We start from the raw sequence: 15,598 nt of genomic DNA on the forward strand, positions 1-15,598 counted from the left end.
TGACAAGGATGCTTGGCTAAGAAAACTTAAGTTAAAACATAGGTAAAATCTACACCACAAATACGTATGACTTACTTAGTTGGTGGTACTAAATATTCACACTGACTGAATGCTATGTATAGTCAGCTTATTTACGGAACAGTTTATTGATGGTGTCTTGGGTGCAAATGCCATTTTCTCTCGCCAGAGGATGATCGTCATACCATTTCCAGCCACAGGAATTACAGAACACTGATTAAAACTTTAAATATTTGTAAACAGTTTTTTAACTAATTTTTTGGGTTGTCTAAAGAGAGCAAGTGAAGAACTGAGCATGCCAGGATGGAATTTTGTGCATTTATGGATACTGGCAGACATGCAAAACTTCTACAGAGTACAAAATTGATTCCAGTTTGCTCAAAATGATTAGTTCTTCATGTGACAATAAATTTCTCTTCAAAATTTAGCATATGCGCGTGCAAAAAATCTTGGTGCACTCAAAATACCCCTTTGTTGTGTGCAGAAATATGGAACAAAAGTAATATCATGCCTTGCCTCTGTCACTGGATCCCTCAGTTATATTTTGAGAGCCAAGTCTCTCTTGGAACATTGCAGCATCCCATTTCTTCAGTTAATTATTCAAATATTCGCTGCAGGGTAAGAGCGTATTAACTGCTGTGGCAGCTCTACAAACGACTGGCCCGTGACGCTGATGTCCTAGGCCTCTGTACCTTGTATTAGAAGCTGGGGAGAGCACAGTCTTCTTCATATTTCCTCTGACACATGTGGAGACAACAGTCACTTGTTTTCACCAGAGAGCCCTGACACATCCAGAGGTCCAACTGCCCAACACTGGTCCAACTACACAAACCTGATCTACCCACCACTAATCTAGTCCAGACTAACCAATGAGAATGACTTTTCCCAGCTGGCTTCCCACCCACAAAAATCACCTGTTTGTGTTTGCGGTGATACCCAGCCAAGCCAGAGGCATTGCAGAAATCTGGGTTCCACCTGGGTGGAGGAGAAGGGTAGCACGTAACAAGTGAATGTTAATCACATAATTGTCACAACACTTAAAGTACATCCCAACAGAAAGCGTTTGTGCAGACATGCATCTAGACAAGGGGTTGGCTCCCGAACCGCATGCCATCAATAATTAAATGGGAATTTTTTTTGAGTTTTCAGCCTACTGCGGAAAAACGCAGATGATGTGTGTAGATTAGAAAACGTAAATGTGGTACACTCCCCATAATTGTACTTTTTGTGTCCCATCCACGATGTTGTAGAGTTTTTTGTGTAATTATTCATGCTGCTGCATTGAGACATAATTTGCCGCTACCTTTAAGAGAAGAGGACTTAGTGAGTGATGTAGTGAGATTCTTGTCGATATAGTATAGAGTTTGTGTAGAAGAATTCAAACTTAAGAGTGGAGAGTACAGAGCGTGAGAAAATGTCGGCGTGATGTGTATTTTTTATGCTGTTACGGAATAAATGAATAAAACGTATCAACACACTTGTTTCAGACATCGTTTTTTTCAAATGTGCAAAATAAAGAAAATTTTTATCATTTACTACCATAAATATAGGCTACAGTTTTAAGAGTTCAGGTTTGGGGGGGACCTAAAGATATTGGCAGTTTTTCCACTTTCGTGGGGGTCCTGCACCCCTAAACCCTGCGAATGTGGGGGGTTGACTGTAACAATTTTTAATTTTTTTTTTTTTTAAATTTTGCTGTCATTGTTATAGGCCTAAAGTCATCCTTACATTATCCAGCTGTACAAATATGTAGCCTATACACTGAATAAAAAAAAAAAGTTTTAACACTGCGTCAACTAAAATGTGCACCATGTGCATGGGTTAAAATAGGCCAGAATGATCCGGAACGGCATTCCAGCACCTTCGATTAATAAGTAACTAAATCTAATCGGCAGTTTCATACACAGTAATGTCAAGCGAGTTCATTTTTCCTGTGCTGCTGGCATTCCTTCCAGCGTATGCCATGATGATTAGAAACTTCCATTGTTTGTGCTCATGATCCAACAGAACCAAGGATCTCATGCTCTATAGGATGTTTAAATACCCTGTGGTGACAGCTGAGTTTGTGGATTCTGAGACAGCTGTGGTGGAAATTGGACTTATAGTTAGATTATCCTTATAGCTAGTCTTATCGATAGTGTAGGGCCCCTCGGTCTTAGCAATCTACCAAATTTCCCTCCCTTTTAAACAATTTCAGAGAAGTTACAGATAGGCGTCCTTTGTATCCATAAGCAAGTATGTTACCTTTCTTTGTCCTTTGGGAACAGGGATACAGTCCTTTTCCAGAATTGGAGCAGTTAATCACTGTGCATTTGCAAGGCATTTTGTTGTATTTTGTTATTTGTTGTTTATTAACATTAAGTGAGAATATGCCCTGACTTTTATTTAAGGCCAGCCCATTGGTAGCGATACCCTTGAATCATATCCTCCATATGTGGGATGCAGAATAACAACAACAAAATATACCTTAAACTCGGCTTTATTTTCATTTCCCAATTTATGTATCGTGTAAATATGCAAAGAACACGGCATTCAAACCATCTTAATGACTGTGTGGAGCAGTCATTGACCTCACCATGACTAGTTAACATAAGCTACTTGCAGCCAATTTCGATACAACGGCACTAGTAGTAAGTGAACAGGCTCTCTGTAGATGGGCTCTGATATGACATTTAAAAGCTTTCCTGTCACCATAGTCACCATAAAAATATATGGTAGGCCACAAAATTCAAAATTGGAATATAATAATGTGAAATGTTTCATTAAAATTTATTTCATGTGTTGTAGAGATTTTCAAGTCTCAGGTCATTTAATTCTGAGGAAGGTTGGCTTCCACTAGGAGTCGCCATTGGTTATAGCCTGTATGCCTATCACTGCACATTCAACAGTCATTAATGATGAGAATGTAAAAACCTGAAATCCATACAGCAGCCCGTTTTTAAACTCATAGTTCACATGTTAACATCAGTAGGATCTGACAAACCGACATCAGCTAGTTAGCTAACATTAGCAAGGTAACAGAAAGGTAACATGACTCTGTGCATTTTCTATGTGAAAATTAACCAGAATTGAGGTGCACTAGCTCTTTCACAAAAGATACAGATTGTTTTAATAAGTACGGCAATACTTTATGCTTTGTATAATGCTTACCTTAATTCAGGAACATTGTGTGACTGCAAAAGAATGCATGCACACTCTGCCTCCCAGGAAGCCTGTGTTTTCTGCTCTTGTAGATAGGATCTTAATATTATAAGTCATAATCATGAGATAGAATCACATTATTATAATATTAAAAGTCATAATTATGAGAAAATTACCTCATTATTATGAGATATTAGGTCATTATTATGACATAGTATCATAGTATCATAGTATATGTATATAGTATATGCATAGTATATGTTCTCATTATAATGACATACTATGTGACATACTATGTGAAACAGGCTTCCATATGTTTGATACTAACAGTCAGCTCCTTGATAGCTGTATGCTTGGTTTGTATTCTCCCTGTCTTGAAAGTGTTTGCTAAATAAATAAATGTAATTGTAAAGATGTGGTCTATCTCCGGCATGCACGAGACACTCACATTCACTCACAGGTGAAGAGAACTTTTGTTTTTTACAGAGAAAAAAATTAACTTATCAGGTAAGACCACAAATAAATCCAACTTTACAACTGTGAGTAGATCACTGATAAAAGATGCTTACTAAAGTCTGGCTGGGGGCCTGTAAAGGGTAGGGAGACTACTGTTGGTAGCATCTGGGGCCCTCTTTGGTATGCAGTACCCCAAGGTTGGCCCTGAGATCCTTCACAATGTTCTCCTGGTGGTGGTTGTGGTGCACCAGTGGGGCAGAGTGTGGGCTCTGGTCTAACCAGCTTGTCCCATTCCATTCGCCTCCACTTTTGTGGGACTGGGCAGTGGCTGGGGTGCAGGTCCAACTCCAGGGCCAGGTCTGAAACCATCTGTGGAGTTGGGCCTGCTGCCTACAGCTCCCCTAACCTTAGAATGACCTCAAACAAACACACAATCCACATGCAGGCTTCTACATGTTTTGGTTTCTGTTTATGAACTCATGTTTTCATGTCAATGACAACTTACACTCAGGTCTCTGTGTTGCAGTGTCTGGTTGTGGTGTAGCGAAGTAACACCTGTTATTTGGCATGCTGGGCAGTCCAGATAACATGATATGCCAAAGTGACATTGAAAGGCATAGATGGGGTTTGCCCTGTCTGAATTACAATCTCATACGTGTTCGGAGCATTTTTTTTTTCAAATGATGATGTCAAAATACCCTTACTGCCCATGTCATTCTTTTACCACAGTTAAAACAATGAGATACAGCACCCGCAGGTTCTCCAGCTCGTGCCAAAACTGCAGGTGCTTCTGTAGGTTATGATGTCAATGCCATAGATGGGACATCTAGTTCCCATCCTGCACACGAACATGAATGATCTAACTCTAGGACACATACTTAATATAGAGCTCCGTAGTGCATTAATCTAATGCTTTTGTTTCCCAGATAAAAAACTTCTCTGAGGTTGTTTCTTCTCACGTAAAGTCAGGCCTCTTTTAGCCAAAGATGATGCAGAAAAACTTGTTTGTGTCAGTAGCAGACTCGATTACTGTAACGTCTCTTTTCTGTGCTTTGTTAAAAAAAAAAAAGAAAAAAGAAAGAATGAATCCTCTACAGTGAGTACAAAATGCAGATGAAAGGATTTTATCTCAGAAAAATAAAGAGAGTGTGTCACTCCTTTTTTAGAAGAATTACATTGGTTACCTGTTCACTTAGAATTAATTTTATTAATTGGATATGTCTCTGTCATTAAAATAGGCAATAAATATCAGCCAATCATTCCATAACTTGATAAAAGATGCATTAAGCTTGCATTTTTGTAGGCTAATATGAATGGTGGGTATGCCCAATTTGTCTCACACAAATTGCAAGCTGTATGCTTCTGGAAAGTAATTACATTGGTAAATGGGCTTGACAAAAAAAAAGATATCTAGCCAAATGTGATTTGACACTTATTAGTTTTTTCTCTGCTACATTGGTGTAATTCAGTTTGGCATAATCCATCAACCTGAAGGCAAATTTCACAGAAATTACGAGAAATTAATGCCCAGAGAATGAAAACTAACCAGAGGAACTTGTGATTTACAGGGTTTCAGTAAAGCATATAAAAAGATATGTTGGGAAAGAAACTCATTAAATGATAATATCAAATCAGTCAGTGATTCATTTAATTTGCACAAGCCTGTGTAAATAAAAAAATATTATAAAACCATTTTGATTTCACAAAGTGATACTGTATTCTGTTATCACCTGCTGGTACCACCAACCTGTTTGATTAATATGCTATACATGGCAGCATATTCTCTCTCTTGACTGTCTTCATCTCTGACTTGGCGTAGTGGTATTGTCTGAGACCTTGTTGGAATGTGTCTTAGCAGATTGTGCCAACCTGTCGGAGATAAAAGGACATGACATGTTGTATTAAATTTGGTGTAAATTGGTTTGTCTCTGAAATTTCAACCTTGATCTTTGCTTTAGCCCTCATGGCTACTAGACTCTGAGCCTCTATCTCCAGGCTTTGTGGTTCAACTGGAATAACTCCAGATCCTGGATTTGAGGGTCCAAGGTTCAAACCCTCAAGTGGGGCCCAGACTGTAACCTGTCCCAGATCTAATTCAGATAGCTCCTTACTGAAAACCACAACTTGGATCCTGACCCAAATGCTAATCCCTTGCCTTTGCCCTAACCCCATGTAGCCTCCACCACAGTCAAGATTAGAGTCATCACCAGTCCTGCCCTGATTCCTGTCTAGGATTTGGTTCATAGCTTTATGTATACAATAAGTTTATACTGATCAGTTAGTCTTTCCTGGTAGCATGGGGAAGAGAGGTACACTTAAGTAAAGTATGGAGTTTTAATTAACACTGGGGCATGACTTTTATTACAGAAAGGTTTATGTTTCATTAAAGTATTTGAAATGTGGTCCAATTTGCTTATTCATAAATTCATTCATTAACATTTATGTACTGGATTATTTATTTATATATCTGTTTAGTATTTTCCCTACTCACAGACTTCATGATACATTTAACAATGAGGAATTTAATCCTGAGAATCTGTTCCACTGTTGCCAATTAAGACAGATTTTAAAAAAGATGAATATGTATTTATCATTCATCCATTCATCCATCCGGGAATTCATTGTTGCCTGTGCAATTTTAAGACAATATCCATTTGTCAACTGAATTGATCTTCAGGCACCTGTACATGGTCTGGTATCAAACATGCATAGAAAAATTTAACAGTGAAATACCTCACTCATTATCTAAGCCGCTTATCCTGATAAGGGTTGCGGGGGGTGCTGGAGCCTATCCCAGTGCTCATAGGGTGGAAGGCAGGGAAACAACCTGGGCAGGTCGCCAGTCCATCGCAGGGCAGACACACAGACAAACACACATTCATACCTAGGGGCAATTTAGTGTCTCCAATTCACCTAACCCACATGTCTTTGGACTGTGGGAGGAATCTGGAGCTCCTGGAGGAAACCCACGCAGACACGGGGAGAACATGCAAACTCCACATAGAAAGGACCCACAGAAAGGAATCGAACCCAAGACCTTCTTGCTTTTAGGCGACAGTTCTACCCACTGCACCACCATGCCGCCCCAGTGAAATCCCTTTCCTTCCCAATACACTCAATTTCTCCTCTCTCTCTTACAATGTTTAAGATGAGGTAGGCTACTTCAGACAGTTCTGAAAGCTGCAAAACAAAAAAGGTTATTTTACCACCAAGACTTTCTCTAGAGTTACTGAAACAAGCTTGCTCATTTAAAAAGTATAATTGTATCAGATAGGCCTGAAGGTTGTATTAACCTAATTGTGATCACACCTTTACAATAAATGCTTGGGATGAAATCTGTCATAATGTTCAAGTATGTTATGTAAATCTAAGGAAATCCAGGAACTGGTGTTGTACCATATTACTAGTAACATATACCATCTGTGAAGTGATGTATTGCACCTTTAATTTTACTCTTGTAAGACTTTGGTTATAGTTTATATTATATTACAGTGTAATGTTGATAGAATCCTTGCTTCTACTCCTCCTCCTATGTCTCCTAAAGGATTTCATGAGGTGAGCACCACATTACACTGGATAGACACAGAATAGAAGCAATTTGTTAGCCTGGACCTTAACAACTAAATAATCATAAATGAATGTTTACATATTAGTGAATAAAAGACTACTTTTAGACTGCTTTTGTTTGGTTTTGTTTTGTGCTTTCCTCCTGAAAATGTTAGAGAGAGAGAGAGAGAGAGAGAGAGAGAGAAACATTGGTGACTCATTGGAAGAGAGACTTTCAGAGACACAGAAGATAACTTTACAGAATGATTCATCTCACACACTCAGACTGACCAGTCTCTGTTCCATCCAAACCTGCAACATAAACTGTCTCCGTGACAACGTCTCAGACTTTTTTTTTACCATTATTTGAAGTGGAGTTGAAACAGTGGTCCGTTCTGCAGGCAATGTTGATTTCATGAAGTAAGTTCCCTTTATTTTTCCTCATTTTCACTTCGTCACCTCCTGTGACTGCTCATGCTCTCCTACCTGACAGACAGGAAGGGAGGTGGGAGCAAACAGAGATCTGTTTCAAATATATCAAAAACTGATCGACAAATCTGCTGACAATGCCGTGAACAAGTCACATAACAAGTGAGAATCAGCGAATCAGTGAATTTCGGGGAAGTACCCAACATTTGTTGAAATTTACGATGGCAGGTGCAGTGCTTGTTGTTGAGTGAATATAGTTCATTTTGTTTCTTTGAGCCATAATCCTCATCTTCCTCGAATTACTTTTGACAGTGGGTTTAGCGACAGCTTGAAAAAAGTTAATTTCTGTCATGGACACTTTGACCTACCAGTGTAACAGAGGTCATGTGCCCAGATTAGGGACGAGACACGGACAAAGAGGACTGGGTTTCTCTCTCGATTTGTTTTGCCAAATAACCAAGAAAGACAGATGACCGAGTGACCACAGCAACATTTTCTGCTTCAGGTTGAAGGAATTTCCAGTGAAGGAAATCAGTTCTTAGACTGTGGATACGAGATCCGCATCAGCAGGATGGCAGATCTATGATGTTGTTACACACATCAACCAGCAGGTGGCTCCATTTGAATGACTTCATTAACACATTAACACACATACCATACACTGCTACAATTTTGGCAAAAGTCTTAAGAAGTCTTAAGATTAAGTCTTAAGATTGCATTATGTTATACTAACAATATATACACACTCATAGTATTGTATTATACACAGTGATATTATATTAGAATAGTAATACATGCACATTTTGATGTATACCAAGGAAAGTGCTCTTTTAAAGTTTAGGGTCAATGAGTTTATCTTCTGTGCTAATGAGGAGGTTTCTCATTTGCTTCGGTAGCTGTTGGAACATCTTTGCAATCTGCTTGTTCAGAACGCTCTGTTCCTTACAGAGAGGGTTCTGTGTGGCCATTAAAAAGGTCAGGCTGTAACCTCACCCTCTCAGGTGAGTCTGAAGTAAGTCTGAAATACATATTCAGACTTGTGGACTGTAGGTCACTGAACACTGTTGTCCTCAGTCACTGTTTTCAGAGTCTCTGGGCTTTTGACACCTGACCTCTTAATGTTTTCTGTTCTTTTAAAGCGTTATCTGTCACATCTTCATTCTTCATGATGGTGAGCAGAGGTGCTGAGGAGCTGAGTGAGTGAGAAAAGATAACAAAGACACTGAGGTAGCTGAGAAATCACAGCAGTTGTGCATGTGGGTGTGTCAAAATCTAGGGCAGGAAAGGTTAAAAAAAAAAAAAAAGAAGAACAGATAAGAAAGAGCAGCATGCCCAAACACGCTGAATACACTGTGTCAGGCTCCCTGTTAGAAAATGCTATTCTTCATTAATCAAAGGGCACCACAGGAACAGATTCAAGGTCGATCTGTCTGAATAACGGATTACTTTGTGTTGCGTATATGTGTTCTTTAACGTACTTAATGGACAAGAGAGATTTGTAGAAAGCTGAGAGCTGGATCCAGGATTGTGAGGAAAGTCTCTCACATCCAGAGGTGTGTCCAACCTCATAATCTTCAGTGCCTATCCTGTTTTTAGAACGTCTTCCAAACAGGTCAAAGGACTGATGGAGCCTTGTACAGTGTATAAAACAGATGTAATTTCCGTTGTTCTCTTCTGTGTTCATGAGGTATGCTGTTCTCTAAATAAACACAGGTACATCTGTTTCAAACCTTTCCTGTAACTTTTTTTTGTTGTTATCGTTGTTCTATGATTGGCATCAGTACACTGGAGAAGCACAGGTGTGTGATCCCCTGAGATTCTGAGTTTTTAGAGGAACCTGTGGCACATTATTGGAAAGAAAGAAAGAAAGAAAGAAAGAAAGAAAGAAAGAAAGAAAGAAAGAAAGAAAGAAAGAAAGAAAGAAAGAAGGAAAAAGAAAGAAAGAAAAAAAAAAGAAAAAAAAAAGAGGGAAACAGTGGTACTATTAAAAGTTGTGTGGAGCTGACTGTTTTCCTGGGGTGATCTGATGGACAGTTCATTTTATGAATACACACAGTTCTCTGCACCAAGCACATCACTGTTGAAAAGTAGAAAGTGCTGCCTGTGCAGGAAACAAATCTTTACTTTTTTTTCACAAAGCACTGCACCCATTTTTCTCCCACGGAGAGAAACAGTCAAGTAGCTTTGACATCTCAGACACAATGAAGAGTCAGGTGGTCTGGGTTCTTTACCACAGATTTCCTCTCTTATTCTTCTTGTAGCTACTCTCTGTATGTCCAGTGTTTATGTGTCCGTTCACTAATATCTGATTTCCCTGCCGGGGCTGAGAAATATGGTCTCAAAGGTGATGACGAGCTGAGTGAAGGTCATATGAGAAGATGAAGGTCATATGAGAAGATAATTACTTTCAGTCACCTGAAAATAATAATTCCTTTTTTCCCTGTATATGTTAATATTCTTATCATAAGCACATGGGCATGAAAAGCCCAGCATGAATTGTTCATTTGTCGCTGTACTTGTACTTGTACTTGAGGGGAGAGTGTAATGAAGGCAAGCTCTCCCCTGTGGAGAAGACTAAGGAAGAACGGGAAGGCATAGATGAGGATTACAAAAATGATTAGCTTTAGACAACCTCCTCTAGCCACATAAAACTTGTACAGCAACAAGTTCTCAACAAGTTTAGTAGTTAGGTACAATACAAGTCAGAACTGCACGCACATTTTAATTGATTTTGGTAGTGTTTGACGCCCCCTGGTGGCATTTTGAAAATGTTACCATGCGCTTGACCGAAGTTCAGACCTGCCATCTCCTCCTCTCTTCCTCAAGCCTCTTTCATCTGATGCTGCAGTGAACAAGGTGCTCAATCCCGTCAGAAGCACTTTGAACTCTCTATCAGAGATTACAGACACGTGCACATCTTCACAATGCATGCAGTGTTGTCTGGTACTTCAGACTTTCTATTATCTATGTCAACAGTCATTGTGTTGTAGAAATAACTCTTATTGATTTGGAAAAGTTTGGGGCTTGTTTTTAATCGTTCCAGATATTGGGGTTTTCTCTCTCTTCTTTCTCAGCTGTGGATTACAGTGGATTTGTGAGTTACCATGATTTTACGTCAGTATCTGTGCCAAGACCTGAGGGAAGCATCTGTTTGCCAGTGTGTGTAAGTGTTGGATTGTCAGTCTCTCTTCTACTCCAGGGTGTAATGATCCAAACACACACTGATCTCTCACTGAACACACTCAGATACACACTCAGATACACACTCAGATACACAGATGAACATTGCTTTTGTAAATGTTTTGTGCTGGTAATAGTAAATTATTTTTTCGACACCAAATGCACAATCATCATATACATACTGAGCAGAGAGGAGGGCAGTGTATGAAATGCCAGGATAGACAGATCGTCAAGAGAGGTTGAGGAAGAGATGTAGTGAAAAGTGAGAGAAAAGACAGTGGGTGAGAGGGAGGAGTGAGGAAAATGAGGAGGTTTAGACTGAGGCTGAATGAGAGGCTGGTTTAGAGTGCTTGCCTGTGGCCACCAGATTTTTAACCTCAGGTCCATGATTGGCATTCACTGCCATACAGAATGAACAAACAAACAAACAAAAATAGTCACTCAGATAAAATAAGTGTCTCAGCTATGAAGCTTTCTTCATTTACTGGCAGTGGTAAAAGTAATAAAAAAAACACGTGAAAATTAATGGTTTATCAGTCATATTATATGTAATACTTTTGGACCAATAGATGCTGGTTTGCAGTTGAATACAACTCTGCTCTGGTAATCAGAGCACACACTCACAGGGAAACAAGTCTCCCACATCACACACATACACCAAACTTCAGCACTGTGACACAGAATACATAAGAAAGGATGGAATGATAACTGGAGAGCAGTTATCAGTTATTCCTTCATTTTATGATGAACATCTGACATCAAAAACATATCACCCTCTTTATATGTTAATATGTAAATATATGACCAAGTCAGCTTTCCCTGTCGAGGCCACTTATTTCCTGGCTAAGTAACTAATAGATGCTGTGAGGTTTGCTGGCGTGACAATGAACATTTGACTTGTGGCTCTTGGTTAAACTGCTTATATTCAGACCAAGAAGAACAATGTCAGGAAAGATGAGGAAAACCAGTATTAGGGAGTAAGACAAAGCCAACAAGATGGTCTTTATCAGTTCACTGAATCTCATTGCTTAATTAGTTAGTACTTTACTTCATCAGGATGACAATCTAATTCAAAAAATTATTGCAACTTTTGTTTGTAATGGTGCAGCATCTAAATGTAATTAACATCTTTCTGCCGATTTCAGTAACCTTGTCATACTAATTAATTTTCTATGGAATTCTTAGTGTGTAAAATGAGTTAATAAATGAATTCCTTAATAAATACATTAAAATTCTTTCCCTCTTTATTTGTTTGTTTGTTGTTAATCGCCTGTTAATCTTGTCAGTCAGTTAGCTGTTGTCACTGGGATTAAAGCTCCTCAGGTAGTGATACATTGCTACGTGGTTTTGGGATCAACAGATCTTCTAAACAATGCAAACATGTATTTCACCAGTTGGAAAGAAGTCCTTAATTTGTCCCAGTTTGTGCAAGCCAGGTATAAGTTATGAGAATGTGCTGAAAAACAGTGTGCGGAACTTGGCCAATGCTCTTGTGTGAGCCACACTTGGGGCTAACATTAACTGCAGTGAATTCTCAGTACTGGGCTGCGGAGAAACTCCCATTCATGATTTCATTTATAATTTCAAAATGTGTGTGATGGTGTGTGTGTGTGTGTGTGTGTATGATGAACTATTGATCCCTACACAGTGGTGCAGTCGTCATCTGTGAGACGTATGTGTGTCTTTACAACCTTGCATGACAGTAAACCCCTGATTGCTGCGTTAGGAGCAGGAAAAACAGTGTCTTTCTCTTTGTATCTTTCATCCCTCTTGTTGTTTTTTTTTGTGTTGCACAAGGAAAACTGATTCATTAATAAACATGTAGATGTAAGTACCAAAATTCTGATTTTATTCACAAACATATTAATTTATATATGTATTTATTCATTTATTTATGCTTTTTTGTAATATTCTATTTATTCTTTTAGTAATATATTTATTCACTGGGTACTGCAAATCCTGCATATTTCTGATTCACTTTGATGTTTACGAGACTTTGTGTTTATTATACAGAAGTTGCTTCAGTGGTCCTTTCTGATGTCATTGCGTAAGCTTCCTGAGGAGACTCAGCTGAATGATCAGTCAGAAAGGAGACAGTCACCATGACATTTCATTAAAGAAAAAAATTATTTTTTTTTAAATTGTGCCACCACCCAAGAAAACTTGAAACGAAATGTTCACAAATTGTCTGCTCGCCCACCTCTAATTAGTAGGACATACACATTTAAACATACATCTGAAATATTGTAACAGCATTACTGTAATATTATTATATTACATAACATAATATTATTATAATTCATTTGAACTCTACATTACAGTTCTGTCCTTGCTATCATTCATCCAGCTGTACACACAGGCTCCTTTAAACAGAAGTGTGTTTACGTTCGCCGACATCACAGCCCACTGTCCAGCCCATAAACATGATGTACCACCATACAGTAAAATGCATTTTATTTCCAGAGCCCACTGGCACGTACGGCTGCGCGAGGGAAGTATGCATGAGTCATATTCATCGATTTGGAAATCACTTTCTGTGACCTTCAGGCCTCCGCCCAGCTGGACGTCATGCAGGAGACGCTGAGTCACTCTGGCAGAAGGAATGACCTATTTCCTATTCCTTATGACTGTCTCTCCCCCAGCACAGTAATATGGTAATAGTGTGAAGGGTGAATACCACTGTTTCCAAATAAATCGATAAAAACAAGCAGATTCGAGCTGTTTTTGTCTGTACTTTATTTGTCTGTACTTTTTTGATGCCTGACACGAGTAACATAATACAGAATGATTTGTCTACCAGAAAAAACAGCCACTCAATTAGACTATAAAAGCAGAATGTGGTCTTCACTCTTTCATTGGAAAAAAACATGTGTTGGGTGTGTGTGTGTGTGATTTCTTTATTTCAATTCTCTGGATATGTCTGCATTCCTCAATCACCCATATTCTCATCTCTTTGCCTATGAGCTGTTTATTTGGATTATTTGTTCTTCTTTGACAGCACATGCGCAATGCACAAGCAGCATTATAAAATTCACCATCTGGGGGCGCTAGAGTAGGATAAGGCATTAGTGTTAGTTAAGTGGGTTAAGGCACAAATGGACACAGGAAGAGAATAACTCCTGGAATGTTACAGAGGCGTTGCACGAATGTTTTTCATTGTTATAGCTCTGCAGTGAGATGGGAAAATCAGGCACTCATATGCAAATATCCAATAGTTATTTAGACTTTTCTAGAAGCTTGTTTGTTTAGTGAGAGAAGCTCAGGTATTAGTTTTATTTGGCTAGCTCATACAAAAAGGGCTTTAGCAACTCTGGGGAAAGCAATAGCACATCTGACACATGCATGTTTTCACTCAAGTACAACCAACTGTCGCCATCTCCTCCAGCCTATCCTCTTTTTTCTTCCTACTCCTCTCCGTTCTCACTTGCCCTCTTTGACCTTGTCGTCATACGTGCCTTGGCCTTTGTAAGCTGACACGTAGCCACTGGTGTCTGGGATGTCCTCGCGCCCAACCTTGCCCTTCCCTTTCCCCGATTCATCAAACCGCTCTTTGTGGGAACCAGTGAACTTACTGGCGTCAGTCAACCTGTCCACAGCACCTGCCTTTGCCACTCTCTGAGAAGTGAAGGAAAGAGAGTGGTGTTATGAAAGCCACAGGTACACAGTGATGTAAATATGCTCACTACAGCATGCTGACATTTCAGTCTTAGAAGCGGATGCTGATTGGTTAATACTCAGAGGGAGAACATGGTGACTGGTTGATACTTACAGTTACACCCACATTGGTGGGCTCTTTGCCTATGATGAGGCCATAAAGAAGCTGCAGCGCCTCCTGCTGGTCTTTTCCTTTAAAACGTTTGGGAGCCAGTTCAGCCATCGCTTGATTAAACTGCTCAAATGTAATCACACGCGCAGACTTTGACCTGAGACACACACATAAAAACTCTATGTTAACATATAACACACAAAGCTATACATACACATGTAAACAAAATAACACTGGTTTGACTGGTGCCAGTATAATGGAACATCCTGAGGAAGGGTCCTACTTGGCTTTGCTGAAGACAATGTCCACGTCGGTGGTGGTGACATTTTTGCCGTCAGTGATGCGACAGTCCTTACAGAGCTTGGCAAAGTTTTTCCCATTCATCTCTTTTCCTGTTGCCTTGGTGTCTCCATGGACAGCAAACTTCTGAAATGCTGTCTCCAAGTCCGCCATTGAGTGTGAACCTTCTGCCATGCTGCCTAGACGCAGGAACAACCAAAAAAAAAAAAAAACAGAGAAGAGAAGATATGTTAAATGAAAGGACAGAAAACAAAGGGTCTTAGAAAAACTGTGCGGTGATGAGTGGTGGTTTGGATATGGTAAGGTTGTGTTAATGTTGCATGGAAGTTGTGTGAATGTTGCATGGAAGTTGCGTGGTTATTTTGCTCATAAATGCGCATGTGGTTATTTCACACACACACACACACACACACACACACACACACACACACACACACACACACACACACTCACACACGCACACACACCGACATTTTTAAAGCCCTAAAAGCTTTATAACTTCATTAGCTTGATGCATTTGCATTAGTTCTCTGTTACTAGGTCCTGCCAGCTGGGGCTATACTGCTATGTCTCCTCCATTCCAGCTCAAGCTAAGCTATTCAGAGGCATTCAGCTCCTTCAGCAAAGTGACTGACAGTGTTATTTTACCATCAGAGATTCACAAACAGGTATAATGCACTCAGACTTAACCAATCATATAACATTGTTAAATGGATGGAACTGGTTCATTGTCTTGATTGATCAGTTTGGTTTTTAGCTGTA

The 15,598-nt window shown here is 39.4% G+C and overlaps 2 protein-coding genes across 3 annotated transcripts in view; both read right to left on the reverse strand.

Annotated features, from left to right (window-relative positions):
• The window catches only part of LOC115819141 (cerebellin-2-like), a 7,484-nt gene extending 6,667 nt beyond the window's left edge, over positions 1 to 817 (reverse strand). For both annotated transcript variants that reach the window (XM_030782692.1, XM_030782691.1), the window contains exon 1: positions 711 to 817. The gene's annotated coding sequence lies outside the window, so the exon portion shown is untranslated. The remainder of the gene's footprint in view (positions 1 to 710) is intronic.
• A 13,373-nt stretch (positions 818 to 14,190) lies between these two features.
• Positions 14,191 to 15,010, reverse strand: tppp2 (tubulin polymerization-promoting protein family member 2). Its single transcript, XM_030782550.1, has 3 exons — positions 14,820 to 15,010; positions 14,540 to 14,693; positions 14,191 to 14,385 (listed from the first exon to the last, which is right to left on the reverse strand). Exons 1-3 carry the CDS (start codon positions 15,008 to 15,010, stop codon positions 14,191 to 14,193), a joined length of 540 nt encoding a protein of 179 aa, XP_030638410.1.
• Positions 15,011 to 15,598: the final 588 nt, after the last annotated feature.

The sequence above is a fragment of the Chanos chanos genome, chromosome 8, assembly GCF_902362185.1.
Source record: "Chanos chanos chromosome 8, fChaCha1.1, whole genome shotgun sequence".
NCBI lineage: Eukaryota > Metazoa > Chordata > Actinopteri > Gonorynchiformes > Chanidae > Chanos > Chanos chanos.

Bases quoted from the DNA above. Each gene is read 5' to 3' on its own strand.
- tppp2 (XM_030782550.1), bottom strand. From the start codon at position 15,010: ATGGCAGAAGGTTCACACTCAATGGCGGACTTGGAGACAGCATTTCAG. The intron at 14,694-14,819 runs GTAGGACCCTTC...TGTGTGTCTCAG, and splicing joins ATTGTCTTCAGCAAAGCCAA to GTCAAAGTCTGCGCGTGTGA. The intron at 14,386-14,539 runs GTAAGTATCAAC...TTCACTTCTCAG, and splicing joins CCACCAATGTGGGTGTAACT to AGAGTGGCAAAGGCAGGTGC.